At 38.5% G+C, this 26,692-nt stretch overlaps 2 protein-coding genes across 4 annotated transcripts; both read left to right on the top strand.

Moving 5' to 3' along the window:
- Positions 1-94: 94 nt before the first annotated feature.
- LOC138200964 (nectin-3-like protein) lies at positions 95-14,171 on the top strand. 3 transcript variants are annotated; one of them, XR_011178447.1, is made up of 9 exons: positions 95-274; positions 1,992-2,333; positions 2,455-2,757; positions 4,392-4,485; positions 6,334-6,488; positions 7,303-7,408; positions 7,527-7,621; positions 8,035-8,168; positions 14,037-14,171. XR_011178447.1 is itself a non-coding variant. In XM_069154009.1 (8 exons), exons 1-7 carry the CDS (start codon positions 130-132, stop codon positions 7,606-7,608), a joined length of 1,227 nt encoding a protein of 408 aa, XP_069010110.1. In that variant the 5' UTR covers positions 95-129; the 3' UTR covers positions 7,609-7,621; positions 8,078-10,873. The 3 variants fall into 3 exon arrangements, 2 of the variants coding, with proteins under 2 accessions (XP_069010110.1, XP_069010109.1); XM_069154009.1 differs by lacking the exon at positions 14,037-14,171 and having other exon boundaries at positions 8,078-10,873; XM_069154008.1 differs by lacking the exon at positions 14,037-14,171 and having other exon boundaries at positions 8,035-10,873.
- A 3,991-nt stretch (positions 14,172-18,162) lies between these two features.
- On the top strand, positions 18,163-26,517 carry LOC138201614 (nectin-3-like protein). Its single transcript, XM_069155230.1, has 7 exons — positions 18,163-18,218; positions 18,599-18,957; positions 19,079-19,381; positions 21,024-21,117; positions 23,088-23,242; positions 24,055-24,160; positions 24,279-26,517. Exons 1-7 carry the CDS (start codon positions 18,163-18,165, stop codon positions 24,358-24,360), a joined length of 1,155 nt encoding a protein of 384 aa, XP_069011331.1. The 3' UTR covers positions 24,361-26,517.
- Positions 26,518-26,692: the final 175 nt, after the last annotated feature.

Here is a 26,692-nt window from a genome sequence, read left to right as displayed (position 1 = left end):
TTCCTCTCACAGTATTTGTTTGAAGACCACTCAGATTCAAGCTGTACCTAAGTGGATGTAGCGCCACCTCGTGGCATTCATATGAATGGCGGCTTTGCTCGTCCACGTGACCAGTGCGGTTGTCTCCGCATGAAAAACCCCGAATGGAAGGAGGATATTTTCTTTGTTTACTTCATGGTTTGCTACCGGATCAAATTGTCGCTGCATCGTTTCTCCCGGACGTGCAGACTGCTGATGTTGATGTCAGTTCTCCTCCTGAACTCAGATGTCGAAGGTATGACTCATGTTTTCCATTTTCGTCGCTGACTCTTCCCTGTTTGTAGGCCAATAACTTTCAGGATACGATCCAAATGTATTCTATCGAGACGGATTTAAAACAACATTGTTTTGTCCATAACATAACGGAAGTACACATGTACGTGTTGCGTGCAAACATTTGAACTGTTTCTAGTTTGATTTCAATACGAATGTAGCTATTACCACGACAACAAACACTCCCCATCAGTATCATGGTGAGCAGATGTTCTGTAGCCCGGATCCATCGTAGCAGAGATGAAGTACAATCTCATAAAATAAGGAAATAAAAAAGGTTACGAGGGTAACAACTGTTTTGGCTTAAGGCCCTTGACAAAAAGTTACCGTAATATAATTTTAATAAATTGTTTTTAAGTCTCATTAAAGCAAAAATTATTCTCATAAGTTTTCATTTCAGTAGACCCATCGAAAATGTAAAATGATTTAAGATGTCACAATAAAACCGACAGTTAATTTTAATGTTAATTAAAACTGCAAGCAGTGATGTACGGGCCCTCAGCACTCCAGCGCCCCGCCTCCCGGAAGCCGCCTCCCCGACGTGCAGCGCGCGAGGGACCACTGTCCCCACTTAAAGTTGCTATTTTTGTCTGGTTTCCTGTCTCCAGCAGGAGAGCTGGCGAGCCGTTTGGCCACGCCCACTCACCAAACACATTAGATGTATGGTCTCACCACGCCAGATGTGTGACATTTCGTGAGGTTTCAAGCATCATTTGACCTTAAACATAAGCTTCCTGCATCACGGCGAGACATCAAACTTTGCCGCATCGTCATGGCGACGCCCATTGACAAAGTCGAACGAATGTCTCAATATATCATTAACTACATGTTTAGGTTATTGTGACCCGACTTTAGGTTCATGTGATCAACCAGCTCGACGTAGAATGTGAAAGTATGAAAAGTGTAATTTCCAGTGTCCACCAGGGGGCGCTATGACTATGAGCGAATATTACCACACAGGTGTCTTCAGGGCGGGGCTGTTATCATACCTGTGATGTTTGGAGAAGGTCGGTCCATGTCCATAAGATTTAAAGCAACTCGTAGTTTCATGGCGAGACGCTCCAAATGGCCGCCACGCTACGGGCACACCCATCGATGAAAACAAATTATTTATACAACTTTTAATCCCAAACATGTTTTCTATCCAGAGAACCTAAATTCAAGTCAGCTGGACAAAATCCCTCGGAGGAGTTCGACAAAGTACAACGTGTCAGAATCGCCCAAAATGGCGACTAAATTCAAAATGGTGGACTTCCTGTCCAGTCGACCTAACGGTGCAATGTAACTTTTTTGTGCGTCCAGGTGTGATACACGTGTCCACCGGATTTCGTGAATTTAGGTAAATGTGGCCGCCGGGGTATCTCTTTAGGGGGCGCTCTCGAGCCATTTGTGTGTGACATACATCCGGCGTGGTGAGACTGTACATCTGATGTGTTTTATGAGTGGGCGTGGCCAAACGTCTCACCAGCTCCCCCTGCTGGAGACAGGAAACGAGACAAAAATAGCAACTTTAAGCGGGTATAAGTGGTCCCTGGCGCCCTGCACGTCGGGGAGATGGCTTCGGGGAGGCGGCGCACCGGATTGCTGAGGGCCCGTACATCACTGCTTGCAGTTTTAATTTTGTTTCTGCTTTTTGAATTGTAACCTGATAACCTGATCAAGTTTTATTCACTTTACAGCTCTCCAGGTGATTGGTGGAAGTACGACCGTGGTGCAAGGACAGTATGCCATCTTACCCTGCAAACTCATTGACACCGTGGAGGATCTCACGCAGATTTCCTGGCAGAGGAAGACCAGACAAAAACCTCTCAATGACAATTTCATGACTATCCGACCACAAAAACAACCAAAGTTCTACAATGGGATTGATAAAAGATTTACATTTATTGGGAATTTGAATGACAGAAATGGATCTCTTCAGTTATCCAATGTTACTCTGATGGATGAAGGCACCTACACCTGCCTCTTCACTTTGTTCCCCAGTGGAGCTCACAAAACGGAGATAGTGCTAAACCTGATTGGTATGATGAAACCTTAACATGGTCTGGATGTTATGTTTGTATGTGTCTGAGGGAGAAAATTAGTGTGGCTTTTACCTTCTTGCTTGAATGTTGACTTCTTTGTATACAATAACTCTTATAGTGCCTCCACTCACAAGCCTGAAGGATGATCGTCCCACTTTGGGTAATGAAGAGGTTTCCCTTGCCACCTGCACGGCTGCCGCCTCGAGGCCTCCTGTAGACGTGAGGTGGCTCACTGGTTCTCTGGCAGAAAAAGTGAGACAAACAAGCAACTCCACCGAGCATGCCAACGGTACAACTACCACAGTCAGCTCGCTGTTCGGAGTCCCCACCAAAGAAATCAACCATCATGTGGTCCACTGTGTCGTCTCCAGTTCAGCTCTGTCCACAAACGAAAGCCTGCCCTTCACCATCCAGGTCTACTGTGAGTACACCAATATGTTTCTCTATCAGTTGTTCATGTAGTTCGGCATTCATGTTTACTTGTAGCATTGTCAATTTCGTAATGTTTAAATTATTTTGTTCATTGTCATTAATTATTGAAGAGGTACACAGACAGACAGAAGTATTCTCAATAGCTAGGTACTACTACTGAGGGTCAGCAAAAACAAGATATTCCTGGAAAATCTTTAAATATTACTGAGCCATGAGACAAAAATAGTTGAATAATTTAATGAAAAAATGATCTTGTTATAAAGAGAGTTTGCCGTTTCATCACTACTAAAAATGGAGTGGGCCAAGTAACTCACTGTCACTGTCCTCCTTCGTTAAGACTCTACAAATTCTATTTAGTTGTAAAAGAGGTTTAATACCGGCAGTTAAAACAGAAGTACAGAGTGTTCAGACATTTACAAATGTGAAATGCGTCATAGCCATATGTTTGTAACAATTGTAGTGTGACCCGAATCATTGGGGTTCTTTGTCTGTAGGATTGCAATATTATCTGCTGTACTTGTCAGCTGGTTTTGTTGCTTCACATTATGCTTCCACAAAAATGTTGAGAAATGCCTTTGTTGTCTGAGGACAAAACAAGTAAGGCTTGGGTCAAGACTAATTGAGGACATGTAAACTGGGGACAAAAGGCAGAATGATAAGCTCACAGTTTCTCTTAAACTAAAACACAACTGAAGCTGTGTCCTCATACTTTAGCAGATATTCGCTCTGGAATGTGGCAGAGGCGGAAAGAGTCTGGATGAAAGTCCCCTTCTTTAACAAAAACAGAAAAAAACCCTCAAAACTCTTCTCCTTCATAAAGTGTATTATTTATAGGATTGAACTTTTACTCTAATAGTGGCATCAAATGAACAGAAAAAGATGATAAAATCATTTATTGCAATTATTTGTGTGACAATTATCAGTATCTAAAATGTTCTCATCTATTGTGTCTCTCCACCATGATAGTGCATAATTTCCCGAAACAGAAGTTGACTCCGACTGCTTTCATCAACTTGACAATGAGCTGAAACTGGAATTACTATGCCAGCATGGATCACTATATCTTTTTCTAAAACCCTGTGTAATAAGACACAAAGCATCAGGCTGGTTTGAGTGAGTGCATACGACCTGTCTCAACAGATAACTGGTGTTCTGTTTCTCTTGGAATTCCCGTGCCGGCCCGCTGTATTATATATAATTGTTGTTTTTCCTGAGTTTTCCATGAGACAGTTTTAATGGTGAGGCAGTGGCATTGCCCACAGGTCTACCATGGAATAATCACAGCTTCAGTTTCAGCACTTTGTTTGTAGATATCAAAAAACTGCTGTGTGATGCATCACCTTGACCTTAATTTGAGAGGCAGCTAATTTACTGTAAACATGTGACTTATATCTGTATACAGAGATTGATATGTTCTTTTGAAAAGCTCCTAAATATGTTATTCTGAACATGCAATGTGCTGTTTTCCAAGTTTGCTCCAAGATGACCTTTAAACGAATTGACAATACCTAAATAACCAATATAAATCACAGAATCCGAACATTCAAGTGAAATATTATTTTGATATCATTGTTATTTTTGTGTTACAGAATTAACACAGCTCACTGTCTTACTTTTTCATAGTCTCTCCCATGGAAGTGAATGTTGTTGAAATTTCTAAAGATTCATTTGAATGCATGACAGAAGCCAACCCAAACGCAACTGTCTCCTGGAGCAGGTAAAGTAGTTTAAATAACAGTTTTAAAACGCTGAACAAACTAAGATTATTCTTATCGTTTATATCAAGGCACTATTTGTCATTCTCTCAAGGTTTGTACAGTGTTGTACAGTTTTGCCGTTAACTAAATGAATAAGATTGATATTCTTTGTGTTTAAGTTGTGTGTTCTCAGAAGCATTTGTGGATTATAGTTGTAATATGTAGAGAATGTAGTTGTTGGTCTGATGAAAAGCCCTGAGAGAGAATTTGTAATGATGGCTAAAGAACTACATGTGACACAAATCAACACATCACACAAACAAGAGTTATAATGGTGGTGAAGGGGAATTTTGAAAAAAGTAGGTCAATCAAGTAAATAATACTTCCTCCGAAAATGTGTGCAGCAGGAACAGACCTTGAACAAGCTTCCACACCAACATATAAGGGTGTGGAATCAAACGGTCGTTTACCATTAATTTGAAAGTAAATGTGCAAGTTTTCAAAACTTTAAGTCAACTCAATGTTTTCAAACCACTTCTGAGATTGTAAATATGAATATTTCAAGCTTAAAGCCTTTTGACTTGAAGGAATGAACGGCTGAGAATTCACTGGCTCAAAGGATTGCTATAGGTTTTGTCATGTCTTTAAAATTTACCCCTTTTTAACAAAAATTTGGAAGCATTTTGTTAATTGGACACAATACAAATTAATAGATCCACAGAAAAGGAAAGCTATTTCCATTTTGCTGTGTACGCAAACTTCCCAGAATGCATTGTTTGAGTTTGTAAGTAAAAAGTTTACTGGAAATGCCATTTTTTTCTGTACTACCTTTATCTGAAATCAGTATTTCAATCAACAGTGAGCAACGCCGTAATGAGTCAAAGGAGGTATAAAAGCTTCTCTGTGATCAAAAGCTCTAAAAAACACATTGTTCACTGACTGCCTACAGCCAGTAATACAGTCTGACTGTAGACAGTCAGTGAACAATGCATTTTTTAGAGCTTTTTTTGCACTTGGTTTCAAAAGAACTCTATGAATATGAACCAAAACATAAAACATTGTGGGCTGGAAATATACTAAAATGAAAGGCCACTGCAGAGTCAAGGAAGACACGGTTTCCGTTATCACATGCAAACTATCCACGAACATAATCTGATATGATCAACAGCTCTAGCTCCTAAATGTGGTGGAAATGTAGTTGTATGCTTAGCTGGTGTTTCTGTTTTAATATGTAACATTCTTCTGCAGGGGCTCTAAGTGTAAATATTTGTACAACGTTGGATCAATAAGTTCTCAGACTGCTCCTGTTGTTTGCGAACGATGCACAGCACCGTCACATACTCGGGGCAGGAGGAAGAAATAACCCAAGAGAGTAAAGATTACAAATTTCCTCGCTTGATCAAAATCAGCACACGAGTTAAACACTTTTTTATGAGCGCTGGTTCGTGAGCACGGGGATTTCTGTGTGGACATGACCAGAGGGCACAGATACTATTTCTGTCAAACAGAGACCCTGACATTCGTGTTTCTGAGGGGGCGGTATGTCGCGGTTTAAACCGAGAAAGGTGCATCCAATCAGACGCACAACCAGTTGTTGTTTTGTTTTTTTTACATTCGCGGGATAATGTACCATGAATTCGTCCCGCAGAGTCAGACTGTTGACACCGAGCTCAACTGTGACCTGAACTGTGGCGCGATGGCACTTGGGTTCTCCAACATGACAATGCGCCTGCTCACAGCACGTTGAAAACGCACTAGTTTCTCGCTCTCAATAATACGGCGCATCGTTCACGCACAACAGGAGCAGTCTCTGAATTGATTGATCCACCCTCGTACATTTCATGCTGAGCCTTGTTTGTCTCTTCCAGATCTGGCCAGGATTTGCCCAAGTCTGCTGTCAGAGTAGATGGTTCAAAACTACAGCTTCTGAGCATGTCCTCTGATTTGAATGGCTTTTACCAGTGTGAAGCATCAAACCCATATGGAAGAAAACATGGTCAGCTCTTTGTGCATGTGGTTGCAGGTGAGTTCGGGTTTGATTTGGTTAGGCACTTTGTCAAATAGGTGTGTTGATGCTCTCTTTCCTTCACTGGGAGATGTGACCATATATCACACTTGGTAAGATCCTGAATTGGTGACTAATCGAGGGTATCCACCTTGAAACCGTGGTGACTGTATAGATATTATGTGGTGTCAGGTTTAAGATATGTGTGAAGCATCCGTGTTATAGAATTTTTAGCTTCTTTGCTGCAACATCCATATTTGAAGCATTATCTTCTATCAACCAGCTTTATTAGCCACGTTTAGGAACACATAGAAGGATTCCTTCAATGTCGTCATCACATTAATTATATGCGTCTGGACAGACATGCATGCACAGTGCAAATTGACTGGTTGGCAGAGGGATGCAATTATGAAGTGATACACGTAGTTGGAATGTATTCCTGTTTTGCATTTCTGGATTTGAGAGTTTGTGGACATTGTTTAATTAATTTTGTAATAGTTTCTCTTTTCTTTTCTTTTCTACTCATTTAAACGTTGAACTTAGAGCATGTCCTATCTTGTGAAAAGTCCTGTTCCTACTCGGAGTAAATTAATGTCTTACTTTTGACCCTCTGGACGTGTCGGTATAAGAAAAGTTTTCAGAAATAATGTTTGGCGAGGGTACACGACGTTGTGTTAAAAACAGAGTCAGTAATTGTACTTGTTATGAACTTTTTATCAAAACAAATTGAGAAAGAAAATATAAACCCAAAAAAACAAGTTTAGTTTGTGACATTAGTGATATTAGTATTTCCTCTGATTGTATATCATTCTTGTGTCTTTTCTCCCTTCAGGATCCTGCCCTGCTTGTTGCTCCCTATTTGGTGTTTTGCTTTTCCTGAATATCACTGGAGCGATTGTTGCTGCGTGGTACAGTTATAAACAAGGAATTTTCCCGAGGTACCAAGTTTAATTGCCCAGCATGCACATATACCCTACTACTGATAAATATATAAGCATATACTTCACATCCAAGGAAAACCTTTTGTTGTATATTAACTGGTGTTTCATTATGCAGGAGAAGAGAGAACCCACGTAGTGAGAGAGTCCCAACATCTCCCCATGCATCTGAACCTCTGGAACAACATGAGGATTTATAACCACTATAGGGAGGTAAAGGAATATATGTAACAGTTAATTTGTTCAAATGTGCCATAGTTTTATTTTGTTACCCTCAAAATGAATGATCCCATATCATAACAATTCAGATTTCCATTTCTTTTTGATCATAAAGGGGGTCAAGTTACTATTTAAATACGGTGAAAGTGTCAAAACACTTAGCCCCTAAAAACGGCACACAGCCAATATTGAACAACTGTGCTGTTTGGACTTATGTACGTTTGTGATGTCACAAACCCACACTATTGTCATATGTCAGAATTGAATAAAAAAAAATGCAGTTATTTTAGGTACATTTTATTTGCACCTGTAGTTTTACTTATGCAGGAGTACAACACATTTCATCGTCTTCTTTTCTTGACTTTAACTAACAGTTAAACTGTGATTTTTTTTTTTTTAATCTGCAGATACCCTGAAACGCAGATTCAATTGAAATTAAATGTGCCCTAGGAATGTCAGCTGTGGAGGCAACAAGATGGATCACAGTTGGACTGCTGGAAGTTACAGGCTCCACCACCAACAGGTGGCCTGACACAACGTGGTTAGTGAATAGCCCTAATTGATGTATATCAGTTTATAGCATTACTTCACATCACTACTTAGTGTTAGGCAGCGCAGTGCATTAAACATTCGCCAACAACAAAAATTCTCAAATATTTTCTGAGCTCCCCTAAATGCAGCATTATTTAACTGAAATGAATAACCACACAGTTCATCTGAAATCACGCCTGGGTGACCAGACAGAAAGAATGAGCTGGCTGAACAGTGTAAAACGTGAATGCCGCTAGACATTTACAGACATCTCTGTATGTAGTTCTGGAGCTATTCAGCTATTGCAGAAGAATAAGGCCATTGTTCAAATGGTTCATTATTTACATATTGTGTTCCGAAAATACCAATGTGTATGGGAACTGACATTTAAAACAATGTTAAGCACCATGCATGTATGATCCTATGGCACTGTGCAACAGAAGAAACTCCTAACAAAGTAGAGTAGTAGTCAACAAAGTGAAAACTGCAGTTGCCAGAAGTCTTTTGAAATGTCATTTCCCTGTTATCTTTAACTGCCTGCAGCTGCTTTATCAACAACAGCATTAACAGTACTTGACTCCTGTGCGTATTTTTCCATCAACAGCTTAACTGCTGACAGCAGCAAAGAATTATGATGTATGTCGGAAAGGAAGTTACTCTGAGAAATCAGAAGACCCAAACACATATTTACACTCGCTGTAGTAATGTGGGTACTTTATCTCTACATTTATCTCATTATTAGTGGGAAACCCCTAAAGGGGGATTGTTAAGCTTAATATGTTAAAGTTAAAGGTTTTGCATTTTTCTCACAATAACTTAAGTATCAATACAATAACTGAACGATTTACATTTTGTTAATTATTGCTTATTTCAGAAGTATGTTCATGACAGCATTCGGTCACTAGTTGTGAGAGCAGCTGCAGCTGGCCTGCCTCTTTGCTTTGGGTGAGGCTGTGAATGTGGATATGAGGAGCTTCAGTTCAGCACTCTGTCAACAGCACAACCATATTTATTCACTGCATACACAACCATTGCGTGTAGTTATTGTTACATCCGTTATTGTTTGGGTTTCTGAAGTCAATTTGTGAAAATAATGATATTTTTCTCCATTGTTCTGCATCGGTTTAATAGTGACTTTCATTGACAAATACTTGTACTACACAAGCAACAAGCACGTTTCAGGAATGTGTTCCTGGAAAAGTCTAATGTCTTTAACTTATTCCCTCAATTATCATATTTACTAAAGTGCCTGTAATGGTCAAGAAGTTATTTTTTAGAAATGATAAAACCAAAAACTTGTGTAAATGAGGTACACTTATACTGCAGAGTATAAGAACACTTTCAATATGTATTATTATTAAAAACAGTTTTTAAAAAAAAATTTGGGGGTAAAAATAACCAATTTTTAAATATGTAAAAATAACTTGCTCTAGTTCTACATTTCTTTAATATTGGTGCGTATGCCTTATTTATTGTTTGAGTTATTTATTTCTTTTGTGTGACAATAATGTTAGTCAAACCATTGCGTGTTACTCTCCAGTCACTGTATTTCTGTTGTGGATGTAAAATTGTCTTTGATGATGTGTTTAAGATGATCAAAAGTTAAAATGAAGTTATGTATTACAAACTATAAACATTGAAACAAAAATGCATTTTATACTGCTAATAGCTGCCAATTTGCATCTGACTGATCTCAGAAAGAAGGAAATATCCTGTACTGAGGGTATCCATCTTAATTGATTTGATTTGATTAATGCTGGTGCGAACTTGCTCACAATCACAATGTTTGGCATGTAGGAGGAAAACTTTCTGCTGTAATTTGATTATTTCAAGAATCATTCATCCATAATTACTGAAATAATTTAAGTATTTGAGTGCAGAAAATTAAAGAAAACAATTAATTTTACATTCATTGTTAAATACTTTATACTGGTATGACCAGTAAAGTGATTCACTAGGAAAGATGAACATAACTAAAATTAATCGATCTTAACTGTGGTCAACATAATTCAATCAGAACCAAGAATAGCAACCTGCTAATCGCACTAGAAAAACATCAGGGGCCCATTAAGATGTTTGGAAATGGAAAAATGATAACAATTGAAGTCGACAGCGTCATTGTACTATTGAAAATCGTACCTGCTGGTAACCTTGGGAAATCTTGAATGTCAGTACCAAATCGTATTGAAGTCCATCCAGATCACTTGAAACAACAGGATTCATCGTGATCGAGTATTGAGGGAAAAGGTCCTTTTGCATTTATTTTATGGATAAGGGGGAATATAGTAGAATTCATCCCACTTTATTTACACTTGAAAAAGCTTTGTAGTTTGACTGTAAACCTGAAATCTTTGATAAGTATAGATTGAAGATGCATTAGATTGCCAATTTTCCATTCATCTGTGGTCATTGAAAATAGTCATTTTAATTTAAAAAAAACTTTGTGGGCTTTGGGAGTTGGTTGTTTAAAGTGGAAGCAGTTTTTCCATTCCACTTTCTAATTACATTTCTATCATTTTTGTTACTGCTTTTTTATGTTATGATTTTTCTATAATTTTTTTTAGTTTTTAATTGTTTTGTGACTCTTGAATTGCAATCTCAAAATTTATTTTTTGCTTTGTAACTCAACTTGTATCTTGTTGATGCAATTCTGCGCTGACTGTTTGTGTTTTCTTTGGATTGTAGTCAAATTAAACATTAGTTAAAAATTACAAACGCCTCAGCTTCAGTGTACTAATGTGTACACGTCACCTCCTTGATATACATATATAATCTACAGTCAGGATAATGGATAAAAGAGATGAACAGATAGTCACTTATGTGTCAGCTGTCACAGTGACAGTTTCATAGAAACAAGAGACAGGAAAGAATGACTAGAATTGGATAACTCCTATTGCATAAAAGCTTTCTAGCCTCTTATTAGCTTTACAGAGGACTCTCTCAAACTGCATACAACATGTTAGACTTGAGGAAGACAGATTGATTGTAGAAAGTAAAAGTCTTCATATCTTGTCCTATGATGCTTTTTTGTCTAATTTTTTTTTATAATCTGTCTTTCATATTATAGAAGTTGAATACTAAATGACTCGATTACCTCTTTATGGTTAAATATAATGTTAACACCAGATTTACAAAAATTCCCATACAATCCGAGCACTACTGAATATACAGCTCGTTTCTTTTTTTGCACCCCGATCATTACCTTTTCATTTAAGTTTTCTGTTTTTGCTTTCCCAACTGATGAGTTTCAGTCGCAACATACTGGAAACTGTTTTATCTCTTTTATCTTGAGACACACACCCACACACACCCACAGACACCCCCCCTCCACACAAACACACCCATCGCCAGTGCAGTGTGAGCTCCTCTTTTTTAATTTTTATTTAATTTTTTTTATTTTACTCTATTAAACCCCGAGGGGAAATTTCTTCGCTACAGCAGGGGGGCTATCAGGGGGGGAGCTGCTGCAACAGGCTGCCACGAGCGAGGCGCCAGGTAACCTGACCTGAGGTGCATGTTTTTGGATCCTCAGGTGCATGCTCCCCTCTGCAGGATTCACACATTTATCTCAACAACATGTGACAGCTCTGCTGAACTCACAGTGAGGCTCACTGTGAGGCAGGTTTGGTGGGAGTGGAGCCGTCTGAAGGACCTCCTGCTTTGGCAGCTTCTGACTTTTGGAAAGAAATTATTGACTTTGTATTTCATGAGAGAATTTGAATGGGAATTTTTTTTTTGTTGTAAAGATAGCCCCTTGTGGACCCCAGTGGTATTGCATTTTAAGGCACTTCCAGATTGACTTCACTTTTCAGACAGACTCCGTCCATTCTTTTATACAATCAATGGTAAGTTTCTCTGTAGGTCTTGATGCTATTATTTAAAGAGATGGAATATGTGGCACCATATAAAAAATTTTTTTTTTATTGAATTCAAACATCAGACAGTGGCATCAGGTGTCAACTTTTTCTTAACTCTTTTACCATTACTACTTTATGAGGCATTTGACGGAGCTTAAAGCAAAGATTATGCTCTTTATTACATACAGTACAGTATTTGACAAATAAATAGAAAAATATAGACAAGTTTTCTTTTATAAGATGTCATATCAGTGAGCTCTGGGTTTGTAATTAGCATGAATACAGACATGTGGTTGACTCGCAATTTCCAGGCGGTTCTTGTAGATATGTTCTGTTCCCACCTGCTAATGAAAAAATAGGAACACAGTCAAATTTAAATGTTCAGCCTCATTCTAGAGAAAACAATTGTTGATATTTGAACTCAACAGCCAGACAAATCCACTTTCAGAAGCCGTCCCTTTTCACCCATCTCTTCTAACCTCTCTTGGTTGTATGGTTTGGACCGAACCACAATACTTTTCCACTATATAATGATTGACAATGCGTCTCCACTTCTTCCAACTGTACAAAACTCATGCCAAAATATTCCATCTGTCACTGGTGACCCACATACTCTGCCCAACTCAGTCTTTGCGACCACTTCACTCACAGCAGCTGTCATCTATGATGCCACGCCAACATTTTATAGTATTGAATAACTTATCAAAACCTAACTCATCAGAAAAATCAATCGATAGAGCGTATTGCTCATCAGCTAAAAACTACCTATAGTGACGGAAATCAACTTTGGGAAACGTTTGACGTGTACTTTGATTGTTTTTGTTTGGTCCATTACTCTAACATGGAGGGGATGGGGTTTATGTCCCTATACTGCAACCAGCCACCAGGGGGTGATCGACATGTTTTGGTATTACATTTTGGGGAGATGTCACTTCCTCCAGCCTTATATACAGTCATGATGAGCCACTGAGTTTGTTTCCTATTTACAGAGCCAGTCCATGTAAAAACAAAAATATCACCGTGAGGTGATATTTACTGACTTTGCCAAAAAGTGTATTGGACTAGAATTACTGACTCCACCTTCAAAGTCACTGCTGCTCGGCTTGATCAGTTCAGTTTATGTTCAATGATTTTTTATTTTTTTTTCGAAGTGCAGTGGACCACTTCCTTTTCCTTGCACCTCCTCTACAATTTACTTGTACAAGCTGATGGTGAAGCTCTGCTCTGTCTGTCTCTGGGTTGTCACCCCCCCCCCCCCCCCCCCCGAACCTCTAGACAAGATAGCAGGTATAGAGAGGAGAGTCGTTCGCACACACAATTATACACTCTTATTCACACACACAGACCCCTCTCTCCCCCCCCCCCACCACCATAAAGTGTGCAACATCATGAGCCGCTGTGACGGCCAAATCTTGGTTCACACTATGTCTGTAAAGTTTGTGAGCTCAATGCAGAAGTGGTTTTCCTACATTTGAAAACTGCTCATTTGCATTTTAGTTTATGAAATGAGAAGCAATAAGATAATAATAGAACAATAGAAAAGCAATAAAATAGCAGTAAAATAGCAGTAAAAATATAAAATGCACATTATATACAGTACAGTATATATATCTATATTTTTAGTTTATGAAATGAGAGACTAAATGAACAGGGAAAAATGTTTGTAATATATTTCTTTTCATGAAGGTGCGTGCTTGAATTGCCAGTATTCGATGTTGAACTTAATAGCTGTATGTGTAGTTTCAACATTACTTATTTTTTTCTTCCACAAAAGTTGTGACCAACTTCCTTTTTTCTGTACCTCCTGCGCAAAAACATGAATAACTGAAGGTGAAGTTTCAGTCCACCTTTCTCTGTCTGATGCTCATGATGTTCAGCCTAAACCAACCAGTTCTGCTCCTCATTCAACCATTACTGATGTGGCAAGTCTTTGCAGGTACAGAGCAGATTTGTGTTTGAGCCTTTGATGCTTTTATCCAGCAATGATTTCTTTTGATTTGATTTTTTCCTTCAAACTTTAGAGGCTGAAAGAAAAGACTACAACAATGAGATGGTGTCCAGTGGAGAAAAAGTCGTGTTGATTTGCAACATATCCGAGAAAGATACAACGCAAATCAACTGGAGCAAAGGCAGATATGTTTCGACATTTCACATCAAGATGAATCAGACTTATTCTAATTTCTCCTCTGACAGAGTGAGAATAGACCTCGACTTACCGACAAAGCTCATTATCATTAGTGCTCAACCTGATGATGCAGGACTTTATGTATGTAATCTAACTGGAGTGGGCATGAACAGTATTGGCTGGAACTTAACCGTGTCTGAGAACCCCAAAGGTAGGTAGGGCAAACAGCAGGGTAATCATTCAGGCATTCAACATTTTAAAGTTCCAATTGCATGCTGCTTACATGTAATTCAGTACTGATTTCATGCAGAAATCATTCCATCGGAGGATTTTGTATACGCACTCCCACTTGCAATTGGATTGCTTCTATGTGGCATCATGTCAGCTGTCTGCCTCTGCAGGTGAGTGATTCCTTTTTCTCATCATTGTTAACAGACTTCCTACACGCTGGTGGTTTGAATTGGTTGCATTGTGAAACATTTAATTCATTAAAGGCATATTTCAAACAATAATTTGTTATAGTTTAATCCTCCTGGTAATTACAAAAAAAGATATATTTGTATTGCATCATGAGAGTTTTAAACTATGTCTGTGGCATTACAGAAGCACATAAACATATTTAACAACAGGCATTTTGATTTAAATAAAATCAACAACCATAAAGTGTCCCAGCGAACCACGTCAGTGAGTGAACGTACACAAAACTGTTTGACCCAAATAAATAAAACATAATTAATGACAATAGTTTTGCTTCCCTGGCTTTGACATGTCGAGAATTCAGTCGTGAAAAGGCTGGCACAATGACATATAAGATGCTTTTTGTTTTACCAAGATCATTTTCAAGTTGTAACAGGAAAGTTTTATTATCTTTGGTCAATTTGAGGTATTTTCTCTTCTCCAGAATACATCCCCTTACTTTTGATGCATTAAGTGCATTTGGCTGAATACTTCTTACTATGACTTTGGTAGGATTTGCAGACAACTTTGGACCGAGACCCCAAACAAGGACCCGTACAAGAGCAGGACCCTGAGCTGTGCCCAGTATCATGTTCAGTTGGGAGGAGAGGTTAGCAATATTTTCTAATTCCTGCTCAACTGTTTTGTTTTTCATTCTTTTTCCATTTTCTTTGACTTAAACTAATTGAATTTCCTCTTTCAATCCATATAGGTGTTCCCTTCACAATCACAAAGTTGTGAACAAACAACAAGCTGAATGAGAGGTTCAGTTCAATCTGTGGCTGCTACTGAGTTTACAGGCATGAAGTTGAAACAAAATTGGAAAATAATAGTATTGTCGAGTTTACTGTTTTAATTCTTGTTATGGAAAAATAGCAGTGCCTTTGAAACCTCATGTCAGTTTACTGTACCTACATGAATTTGTTGCATTGACATTCAAGAATTGTTGTTGTTGTTGTTGTTAAAAGTACAAGTTATTGGATGTTGGATTTTTTTTTTTTCTCCCTTTGTGCACGCAAAACATCTCTGCAAATATTTGATTTCCCAGCAGATGGAAAAAAAGATTAAAATGTTTAATGTCATACTGTAATTCAAGATTTGTTGCTATGCAAATATTAAAACTTCAGGTGTATGACTTCAAATTGTTCAGAACTTTTTTCTTTTCTGCTTTTCTTTGCAGGAATTTTGTCTGAACAAGTTTAACAATTGTAACTCTCCAAAGGAAAAGTAATATGTTCCTGTGTCGTTGTTAAAATCATCTTATTCCTCACTGACTGAATGTGCGCTCGCTGTCTTTTTTTTTTTCAATGGATTTGTCATGAAATGGTAATATATCAGTTCCTTTGCAGAAAACTTTAAACAAACTTTGTACCAACATTTAGTCTGACATATTTGGTTCTTTGGAAGTTTGGAGACTTGCAGTAGAATTGAAAACTTGATTTTCTTTTTTGTTTGGTTTGAACAAAAAAAAAATTATATTTCTCTGCTTTATCTAATAAAAATAAATCCATTTGCCTTTTTTATAAAGCGAAGGCTAATCTGCATGTCTTGCATTTAAGGCCTTTTTGGTTAAAATTTGTGTTTCCCATCTGGTTTTACTTAATTCTTATAATTTGTTTGGCTAAAATGGGTGAAGGATTTCCTCTTACTATAAAAACTGCTAAGTGTTAATTAAGCAGCATAATCATGCATAAACAAACTCAGTTTGGAGGTATTATAGCCAATTAGTTTAGTAAGGCACCTGGGACAGTTTTAGTCAGGAAGTAACCGAGTACACAAACTGTAGGCAACTTGAGTGTTGTACTTAAGTACAATTTCCAGGTACTTCTACTTTTCCTGAGTATTTTCCTGTGAAGCTACTTTCTTACAAACAACAGTGTGTCAAGGTCACATTTCAGACATTTTGTATTATTAACAGCTCCACTAAATAGTGATTTCTTTTTTCCCCCTCTGGACTTCGCACGTGGTTTTATTCTATAAATATTAAAATGATACAGTATCTCACCAAAACAACAACAACAACAACAAAAAATAGAGAAGTCCAATCAGCTTCTGCTTTCCTCTCACAGTATTTGTTTGAAGACCACTCAGATTCAAGCTGTACCTAAGTGGATGTAGCTCCACCTCGTCCACGTCACCAGTGCGGTTGTCTCCGCATAAAAAACCCCGAATGGAAGGAGGATATTTCCTTTGTTTACTTCATGGGTTGCTACCGGATCAAATTGTCGCTGCATCGTTTCTCCCGGATGTGCAGACTGCTGATGTTGATGTCAGTTCTCCTCCTGAACTCAGATGTCGAAGGTATGATTCATGTTTTCCATTTTCGTCGCTGACTCTTCCCTGTTTGTAGGTCAATAACTTTCAGGATACGATCCAAATGTATTCTATCGAGAAGGATTTAAAACAACATTGTTTTGTCCATAACATAACGGAAGTACACATGTACGTGTTGTGTGTAAACATTTGAACTGTTTCTAGTTTGATTTCAATACGAATGTAGCTATTACCACGACAACAAACACTCCCCATCAGTATCATGGTGAGCAGGTGTCCTGTAGCCCGGATCCATCGTAGCAGAGATGAAGTACAATCCCATAAAATAAGGAAATAAAAAAGGTTACGAGGGTAACAACTGTTTTGGCTTAAGGCCCTTGACAAAAAGTTACCGTAATATAATTTTAATAAATTGTTTTTAAGTCTCATTAAAGCAAAAATTATTCTTCTAAGTTTTCATTTCAGTAGACCCAACGAAAATGTAAAATGATTTAAGATGTCACAATAAAACCGACAGTTGATTTTAATGTTAATTAAAACTGCAAGCAGTGATGTACGGCCCTCAGCACTCCGGCGCCCCGCCTCCCGGAAGCCGTCTCCCCGACGTGCAGCGGGCGAGGGACCACATGTCCCCACTTAAAGTTGCTATTTTTGTCTCGTTTCCTGTCTCCAGCAGGAGAGCTGGCGAGCCGTTTGGCCACGCCCACTCACCAAACACATTAGATGTATGGTCTCACCACGCCAGATGTGTGACACATTTCCTGAGGTTTCAAGCATCATTTGACCTTAAACATAAGCTTCCTGCATCACGGCGAGACATCAAACTTTGCTGCATCGTCACAGCGATGCCCATTGACAAAGTCGAACGAATGTCTCAATATATCATTAACTACATGTTTAGGTTATTGTGACCCGACTTTAGGTTCATGTGATCAACCAGCTCGACATAGAATGTGAAAGTATGAAAAGTGTAATTTCCAGTGTCCACCAGGGGGCGCTATGACTATGAGCGAATATTACCACACAGGTGTCTTCAGGGCGGGGCTGTTATCATACCTGTGATGTTTGGAGAAGGTCGGTCCATGTCCATAAGATTTAAAGCAACTTGTAGTTTCATGGCGAGATGCTCCAAATGGCCGCCACACTACGGGCACACCCATCGATGAAAACAAATTATTTATACAACTTTTAATCCCAAACATGTTTTCTATCCAGAGAACCTAAATTCAAGTCGGTCGGACAAAATCCCTCGGAGGAGTTCGACAAAGTACAACGTGTCAGAATCGCCCAAAATGGCGACTAAACTCAAAATGGTGGACTTCCTGTCGAGTCGACCTAATGGTGCAATGTAACTTTTTTGTGAGTCCAGGTATGATACACGTGTCCACCGGATTTCGTGAATTTAGGTAAATGTGGCCGCCGGGGTATCTCTTTAGGGGGCGCTCTCGAGCCATTTGTGTGTCACATACATCCGGCCTGGTGAGACCATACATCTGATGTGTTTTATGAGTGGGCGTGGCCAAACGTCTCACCAGCGCCCCCTGCTGGAGACAGGAAACGAGACAAAAATAGCAACTTTAAGCGGGTATAAGTGGTCCCTGGCGCGCTGCACGTCGGGGAGACGGCTTCGGGGAGGCGGCGCACCGGATTGCGAGGGCCCGTACATCACTGCTTGCAGTTTTAATTTTGTTTCTGCTTTTTGAATTGTAACCTGATAGCCTGATCAAGTTTTATTCACTTTACAGCTCTCCAGGTGATTGGTGGAAGTACGACCGTGGTGCAAGGACAGTATGCCATCTTACCCTGCAAACTCATTGACACCGTGGAGGATCTCACGCAGATTTCCTGGCAGAGGAAGACCAGACAAAAACCTCTCAATGACTATTTCATGACTATCCGACCACAAGAACAACCAAAGTTCTACAATGGGATTGATAAAAGATTTACATTTATTGGGAATTTGAATGACAGAAATGGATCTCTTCAGTTGTCCAATGTTACTCTGATGGATGAAGGCACCTACACCTGCCTCTTCACTTTGTTCCCCAGTGGAGCTCACAAAACGGAGATAGTGCTAAACCTGATTGGTATGATGAAACCTTAACATGGTCTGGATGTTATGTTTGTATGTGTCTGAGGGAGAAAATTAGTGTGGCTTTTACCTTCTTGCTTGAATGTTGACTTCTTTGTATACGATAACTCTTATAGTGCCTCCACTCACAAGCCTGAAGGATGATCGTCCCACTTTGGGTAACGAAGAGGTTTCCCTTGCCACCTGCACGGCTGCCGCCTCGAGGACTCCTGTAGACGTGAGGTGGCTCACTGGTTCTCTGGCAGAAAAAGTGAGACAAACAAGCAACTCCACCGAGCATGCCAACGGTACAACTACCACAGTCAGCTCGCTGTTCGGAGTCCCCACCAAAGAAATCAACCATCATGTGGTCCACTGTGTCGTCTCCAGTGCAGCTCTGTCCACAAACGAAAGCCTGCCCTTCACCATCCAGGTCTACTGTGAGTACACCAATATGTTTCTCTATCAGTTGTTCATGTAGTTCAGCATTCATGTTTACTTGTAGCATTGTCAATTTCGTAATGTTTAAATTATTTTGTTCATTGTCATTAATTATTGAAGAGGTACACAGACAGACAGAAGTATTCTCAACAGCTAGGTACTACTACTGAGGGTCAGCAAAAACAAGATATTCCTGGAAAATCTTTAAATATTACTGAGCCATGAGACAAAAATAGTTGAATAATTTAATGAAAAAATGATCTTGTTATAAAGAGAGTTTGCCGTTTCATCACTACTAAAAATGGAGTGGGCCAAGTAACTCACTGTCACTGTCCTCCTTCGTTAAGACTCTACAAATTCTATTTAGTTATAAAAGAGGCTTAAAACCGGCAGTTAAAACAGAAGTACAGAGTGTTCAGACATTTACAAATGTGAAATGCCTCATAGCCATATGTTTGTAACAATTGTAGTGTGACCCAAATCATTGGGGTTCTTTGTCTGTAGGATTGCAATATTATCTGCTGTACTTGTCAGCTGGTTTTGTTGCTTCACATTATGCTTCCACAAAAATGTTGAGAAATGCCTTTGTTGTCTGAGGACAAAACAAGTAAGGCTTGGGTCAAGACTAATTGAGGACATGTAAACTGGGGACAAAAGGCAGAATGATAAGCTCACAGTTTCTCTTAAACTAAAACACAACTGAAGCTGTGTCCTCATACTTTAGCAGATATTCGCTCTGGAATGTGGCAGAGGCGGAAAGAGTCTGGATGAAAGTCCCCTTCTTTAACAAAAACAGAAAAAAACCCTCAAAACTCTTCTCCTTCATAAAGTGTATTATTTATAGGATTGAACTTTTACTCTAACAGTGGCATCAAATGAACAGAAAAAGATGATAAAATAATTTATTGCAATTATTTGTGTGACAATTATCAGTATCTAAAATGTTCTCATCTATTGTGTCTCTCCACCATGATAGTGCATAATTTCCTGAAACAGAAGTTGACTCCGACTGCTTTCATCAACTTGACAATGAGCTGAAACTGGAATTACTATGCCAGCATGGATCACTATATCTTTTTCTAAAACCCTGTGTAATAAGACACAAAGCATCAGGCTGGTTTGAGTGAGTGAGTGAGTGCATACGACCTGTCTCAACAGATAACTGGTGTTCTGTTTCTCTTGGAATTCCCGTGCCGGCCCGCTGTATTATATATAATTGTTGTTTTTCCTGAGTTTTCCATGAGACAGTTTTAATGGTGAGGCAGTGGCATTGCCCACAGGTCTACCATGGAATAATCACGGCTTCACTTTCAGCACTTTGTTTGTAGATATCAAAAAACTGCTGTGTGATGCATCACCTTGACCTTAATTTGAGAGGCAGCTAATTTACTGTGAACATGTGACTTATATCTGTATACAGAGATTGATATGTTCTTTTGAAAAGCTCCTAAATATGTTATTCTGAACATGCAATGTGCTGTTTTCCAAGTTTGCTCCAAAATGACCTTTAAACGAATTGACAATACCTAAATAACCAATATAAATCACAGAATCCGAACATTCAAGTGAAATATTATTTTGATATCATTGTTATTTTTGTGTTACAGAATTAACACAGCTCACTGTCTTACTTTTTCGTAGTCTCTCCCATGGAAGTGAATGTTGTTGAAATTTCTAAAGATTCATTTGAATGCATGACAGAAGCCAACCCAAACGCAACTGTTTCCTGGAGCAGGTAAAGTAGTTTAAATAACAGTTTTAAAACACTTAACAAACTAAGATTATTCTTATCGTTTATATCAAGGCACTGTTTGTCATTCTCTCAAGGTTTGTACAGTGTTGTACAGTTTTGCCGTTAACTAAATAAATAAGATTGATATTCTTTGTGTTTAAGTTGTGTGTTCTCAGAAGCATTTGTGGATTATAGTTGTAATATGTAGAGAATGTAGTTGTTGGTCTGATGAAAAGCCCTGAGAGAGAATTTGTAATGATGGCTAAAGAACTACATGTGACACAAATCAACACATCACACAAACAAGAGTTATAATGGTGGTGAAGGGACATTTTGAAAAAGTAGGTCAACCAAGTAAATAATACTTCCTCCGAAAATGTGTGCAGCAGGAACAGACCTTGAACAAGCTTCCACACCAACATATAAGGGTGTGGAATCAAACGGTCGTTTACCATTAATTTGAAAGTAAATGTGCAACTTTTCAAAACTTTAAGTCAACTCAATGTTTTCAAACCACTTCTGAGATTGTAAATATCAATATTTCAAGCTTAAAGCCTTTTGACTTGAAGGAATGAACGGCTGAGAATTCACTGGCTCAAAGGATTGCTATAGGTTTTGTCATGTCTTTAAAATTTACCCCTTTTTAACAAAAATTTGGAAGCATTTTGTTAATTGGACACAATACAAATAAATAGATCCACAGAAAAGGAAAGCTATTTCCATTTTGCTTTGTACGCAAACTTCCCAGAATGCATTGTTTGAGTTTGTAAGTAAAATGTTTACTGGAAATGCCATTTTTTTTCTGTACTACCTTTATCTGTAGGTACTGTTTGCTTGTTTAAATATGTTGAAAATGTCAACAATTGTTGTTAGAAATGTTGAAAGTGGAAACTTTGGTCAGCTACAAGTGAAAAGTAAAAGAGATGTAAATAACTGTTGAATGAAATCAGTATTTCAACCAACAGTGAGCAACGCTGTAATGAGTCAAAGGAGGTATAAAGGCTTCTCTGTGATCAAAAGCTCTAAAAAACACATTGTTCACTGACTGCCTACAGCCAGTAATACAGTCTGACTGTAGACAGTCAGTGAACAATGCATTTTTTAGAGCTTTTTTTGCACTTAGTTTCAAAAGAACTCTATGAATATGAACCAAAACATAAAACATTGTGGGCTGGAAATATACTAAAATGAAAGGCCACTGCAGAGTCAAGAAAGACACGGTTTCCGTTATCACATGCAAACTATCCACGAACATAATCTGATATGATCAACAGCTCTAGCTCCTAAATGTGGTGGAAATGTAGTTGTATGCTTAGCTGGTGTTTCTGTTTTAATATTTAACATTCTTCTGCAGGGGCTCTAAGTGTAAATATTTGTACAACGTTGGAGCAATAAGTTCTCAGACAGCTCCTGTTGTTTGCGAACGATGCACAGCACCGTCACATACTCGGGGCAGGAGGAAGAAATAACCCAAGAGAGTAAAGATTACAAATTTCCTCGCTTGATCAAAATCAGCACACGAGTTAAACACTTTTTCATGAGCGCTGGTTCGTGAGCACGGGGATTTCTGTGTGGACATGACCAGAGGGCACAGATACTATTTCTGTCAAACAGAGACCCTGACATTCGTGTTTCTGAGGGGGCGGTATGTCGCGGTTTAAACCGAGAAAGGTGCATCCAATCAGACGCACAACCAGTTGTTGTTTTGTTTTTTTACATTCGCGGGATAATGTACCATGAATTCGTCCCGCAGAGTCAGACTGTTGACACCGAGCTCAACTGTGACCTGAACTGTGGCGCGATGGCACTTGGGTTCTCCAACATGACAATGCGCCTGCTCACAGCACGTTGAAAACGCACAAGTTTCTCGCTCTCAATAATACGGCGCATCGTTCACGCACAACAGGAGCAGTCTCTGAATTGATTGATCCACCCTCGTACATTTCATGCTGAGCCTTGTTTGTCTCTTCCAGATCTGGCCAGGATTTGCCCAAGTCTGCTGTCAGAGTAGATGGTTCAAAACTACAGCTTCTGAGCATGTCCTCTGATTTGAATGGCTTTTACCAGTGTGAAGCATCAAACCCATATGGAAGAAAACATGGTCAGCTCTTTGTGCATGTGGTTGCAGGTGAGTTCGGGTTTGATTTGGTTAGACACTTTGTCAAATAGGTGTGTTGATGCTCTCTTTCCTTCACTGGTAGATGTGACCATATATCACATTTGGTAAGATCCTGAATTGGTGACTAATCTAGGGTATCCACCTTGAAACCGTGGTGACTGTATAGATATTATGTGGTGTCAGGTTTAAGATATGTGTGAAGCATCCGCGTTATAGAATTTTTAGCTTCTTTGCTTCAACATCCATATTTGAAGCATTATCTTCTATCAACCAGCTTTATTAGCCACGTTTAGGAACACAGAAGGATTCCTTCAATGTCTTCATCACCTTAATTATATGCGTCTGGACAGACATGCATGCACAGTGCAAATTGACTGGTTGGCAGAGGGATGCAATTATGAAGTGATACACGTAGTTGGAATGTATTCCTGTTTTGCATTTCTGGATTTGAGAGTTTGTGGACATTGTTTAATTAATTTTGTAATAGTTTCTCTTTTCTTTTCTTTTCTACTCATTTAAACGTTGAACTTAGAGCATGTCCTATCTTGTGAAAAGTGCTGTTCCTGCTCGGAGTAAATTAATGTCTTACTTTTGACCCTCTGGACGTGTCGGGATAAGAAAAGTTTTCAGAAATAATGTTTGGCGAGGGTACATGACGTTGTGTTAAAAACAGAGTCAGTAATTGTACTTGTTATGAACTTTTTATCAAAACAAATTGAGAAAGAAAATATAAACCAAAAAAAACAAGTTTAGTTTGTGACATTAGTGATATTAGTATTTCCTCTGACTGTATATCATGCTTGTGTCTTTTCTCCCTTCAGGATCCTGCCCTGCTTGTTGCTCCCTATTTGGTGTTTTGCTTTTCCTGAATATCACTGGAGCGATTGTTGCTGCGTGGTACAGTTATAAACAAGGAATTTTCCCGAGGTACCAAGTTTAATTGCCCAGCATGCACATATATCCTACTACTGATAAATATATAAGCATATACTTCACATCCAAGGAAAACCTTTTGTTGTATATTAACTGGTGTTTCATTATGCAGGAGAAGAGAGAACCCACGTAGTGAGAGAGTCCCAACATCTTCCCATGCATCTGAACCTCTGGAACAACATGAGGATTTGTAACCACTATAGGGAGGTAAAGGAATATATGTAACAGTTAATTTGTTCAAATGTGCCATAGTTTTATTTTGTTATCCTCAAAATGAATGATCCCATATCATAACAATTCAGATTTCCATTTCATTTTGATCACAAAGGGGATCAAGTTACTATTTAAATACTGTGGAAGTGTCAAAACATTTTTCTCACAATAGCTTAAGTATCAATACAATAACTGAACGATTTACATTTTGTTAATTATTGCTTATTTCAGAAGTATGTTCATGACAGCATTCGGTCACTAGTTGTGAGAACAGCTGCAGCTGGCCTGCCTCTTTCTTTTGGGTGAGGCTGTGAATGTGGATATGAGGAGCTTCAGTTCAACACTCAGTCAACAGCACAACCATATTTATTCACTGCATACACAACCATTGCGTGTAGTTATTGTTACATCCGTTATTGTTTGGGTTTCTGAAGTCAATTTGTGAAAATAATGATATTTTTCTCCATTGTTCTGCATCGGTTTAATAGTGACTTTCATTGACAAATACTTGTACTACACAAGAAACAAGCACGTTTCAGGAATGTGTTCCTGGAAAAGTCTAATGTCTTTAACTTAGTACCTCAATTATCATATTTAGTAAAGTGCCTGTAATGGTCAAGAAGTTATTTTTTAGAAATGATAAAACAGAAAACTTGTGTAAATGAGGTACACTTATACTGCAGAGTATAAGAACACTTTCAATATGTATTATTATTATTAAAAACAGTTTTAAAAAATATATATTTTTGGTAAAAATATATATTTTATCTCTGTAACAATTGAAGTTGACAGCATCATTGTACTATTGAAAATCGTACCTGCTGGTAACCTTGGGAAAACTTGATTATGCTCTTTATTACATACAGTACAGTATTTGACAAATAAATAAAAAAATATAGACAAGTTTTCTTTTATAAGATATCATATCAGTGAGCTCTGGGTTTGTAATTAGCATGAATACAGACATGTGGTTGACTCGCAATTTCCAGGCGGTTCTCGTAGATATGTTCTGTTCCCACCTGCTAATGAAAAAATAGGAACACCGTCAAATTTAAATGTTCAGCCTCTCATTCTCGAGAAAACAATTGTTGATATTTGAACTCAACAGCCAGACAAATCCACTTTAAGAAGCCGTCCCTTTTCACCCATCTCTCCTGACCTCTCTTGGTTGTATGGTTTGGACCGAACCACAATACTTTTCCACTATATAATGATTGACAATGCGTCTCCACTTCTTCCAACTGTACAAAACTCATGCCAAAATATTCCATCTTGCACTGGTGACCCACATACTCTGCCCAACTCAGTCTTTGCGACCACTTCACTCACAGCAGCTGTCATCTATGATGCCACACCAACATTTTATAGTATTGAATAACTTATCAAAACCTAACTCATCAGAAAAATCAATAGATAGAGCGTATTGCTCATCAGCTAAAAACTACCTATAGTGACGGAAACCAACTTTGGGAAACGTTTGACGTGTACTTTGATTGTTTTTGTTTGGTCCATTACTCTAACATGGAGGGGATGGGGTTTATGTCCCTATACTGCAACCAGCCACCAGGGGGTGATCGACATGTTTTGGTATTACATTTTGGGGAGATGTCACTTCCTCCATCCTTATATACAGTCATGATGAGCCACTGAGTTTGTTTCCTATTTACAGAGCCAGTCCATGTAAAAAAAAAAAAATATCACCGTGAGGTGATATTTACTGACTTTGCCAAAAAGTGTATTGGACTAGAATTACTGACTCCACCTTCAAAGTCACTGATGCTCGGCTTGATCAGTTCAGTTTATGTTCAATGATTTTTTTTTTTTTTCGAAGTGCGGTGGACCACTTCCTTTTCCTTGCACCTCCTCTACAATTTACTTGTACAAGCTGATGGTGAAGCTCTGCTCTGTCTGTCTCAGGGTTGCCCCCCTGCTTTTCTTTGCAGGAATTTTGTCTGAACAAGTTTAACAAGTGTAACTCCCCAAAGGAAAAGTAATATGTTCCTGTGTCGTTGTTAAAATCATCTTATTCCTCACTGACTGAATGTGCGCTCTGTCTTTTTTTTTTTCAATGGATTTGTCATGAAATGGTAATATAGCATTTCCTTTGCAGAAAACTTTAAACAAACGTTGTACCAACATTTAGTCTGACATATTTGGTTCTTTGGAAGTTTGGAGACTTGCAGTAGCATTGAAAACTTGATTTTATTTTTTATTTGGTTTGAACACACACAAAAAAAAATATATTTCTCTGCTCTATCTAATAAAAATAAATCCATTTGCCTTTTTTTTTTATATATATAAAGCGAAGGCTAA

The sequence above is a fragment of the Embiotoca jacksoni genome, unplaced genomic scaffold, assembly GCF_022577435.1.
Source record: "Embiotoca jacksoni isolate LCO1_2020_lvr unplaced genomic scaffold, fEmbJac1.0.p SCAF_2, whole genome shotgun sequence".
In the NCBI taxonomy this organism is placed as follows: Eukaryota; Metazoa; Chordata; class Actinopteri; family Embiotocidae; genus Embiotoca; species Embiotoca jacksoni.
This window is presented reverse-complemented; position numbering and strand designations above follow the sequence as displayed.

What these genes read in the sequence shown, in the direction of transcription:
- LOC138200964 (XM_069154009.1), top strand. Translation starts at nt 130, where the DNA reads ATGAAAAACCCCGAATGGAAGGAGGATATTTTCTTTGTTTACTTCATG. An exon ending in GCAACTGTCTCCTGGAGCAG is followed by an intron (nt 4,486 to 6,333) that starts GTAAAGTAGTTT and finishes TGTCTCTTCCAG; the next exon opens with ATCTGGCCAGGATTTGCCCA. An exon ending in AAACAAGGAATTTTCCCGAG is followed by an intron (nt 7,409 to 7,526) that starts GTACCAAGTTTA and finishes TTCATTATGCAG; the next exon opens with GAGAAGAGAGAACCCACGTA.
- LOC138201614 (XM_069155230.1), top strand. Translation starts at nt 18,163, where the DNA reads ATGGCGACTAAACTCAAAATGGTGGACTTCCTGTCGAGTCGACCTAAT. An exon ending in AGTCGACCTAATGGTGCAAT is followed by an intron (nt 18,219 to 18,598) that starts GTAACTTTTTTG and finishes AGCCTGATCAAG; the next exon opens with TTTTATTCACTTTACAGCTC. An exon ending in CTTTGTGCATGTGGTTGCAG is followed by an intron (nt 23,243 to 24,054) that starts GTGAGTTCGGGT and finishes TTCTCCCTTCAG; the next exon opens with GATCCTGCCCTGCTTGTTGC.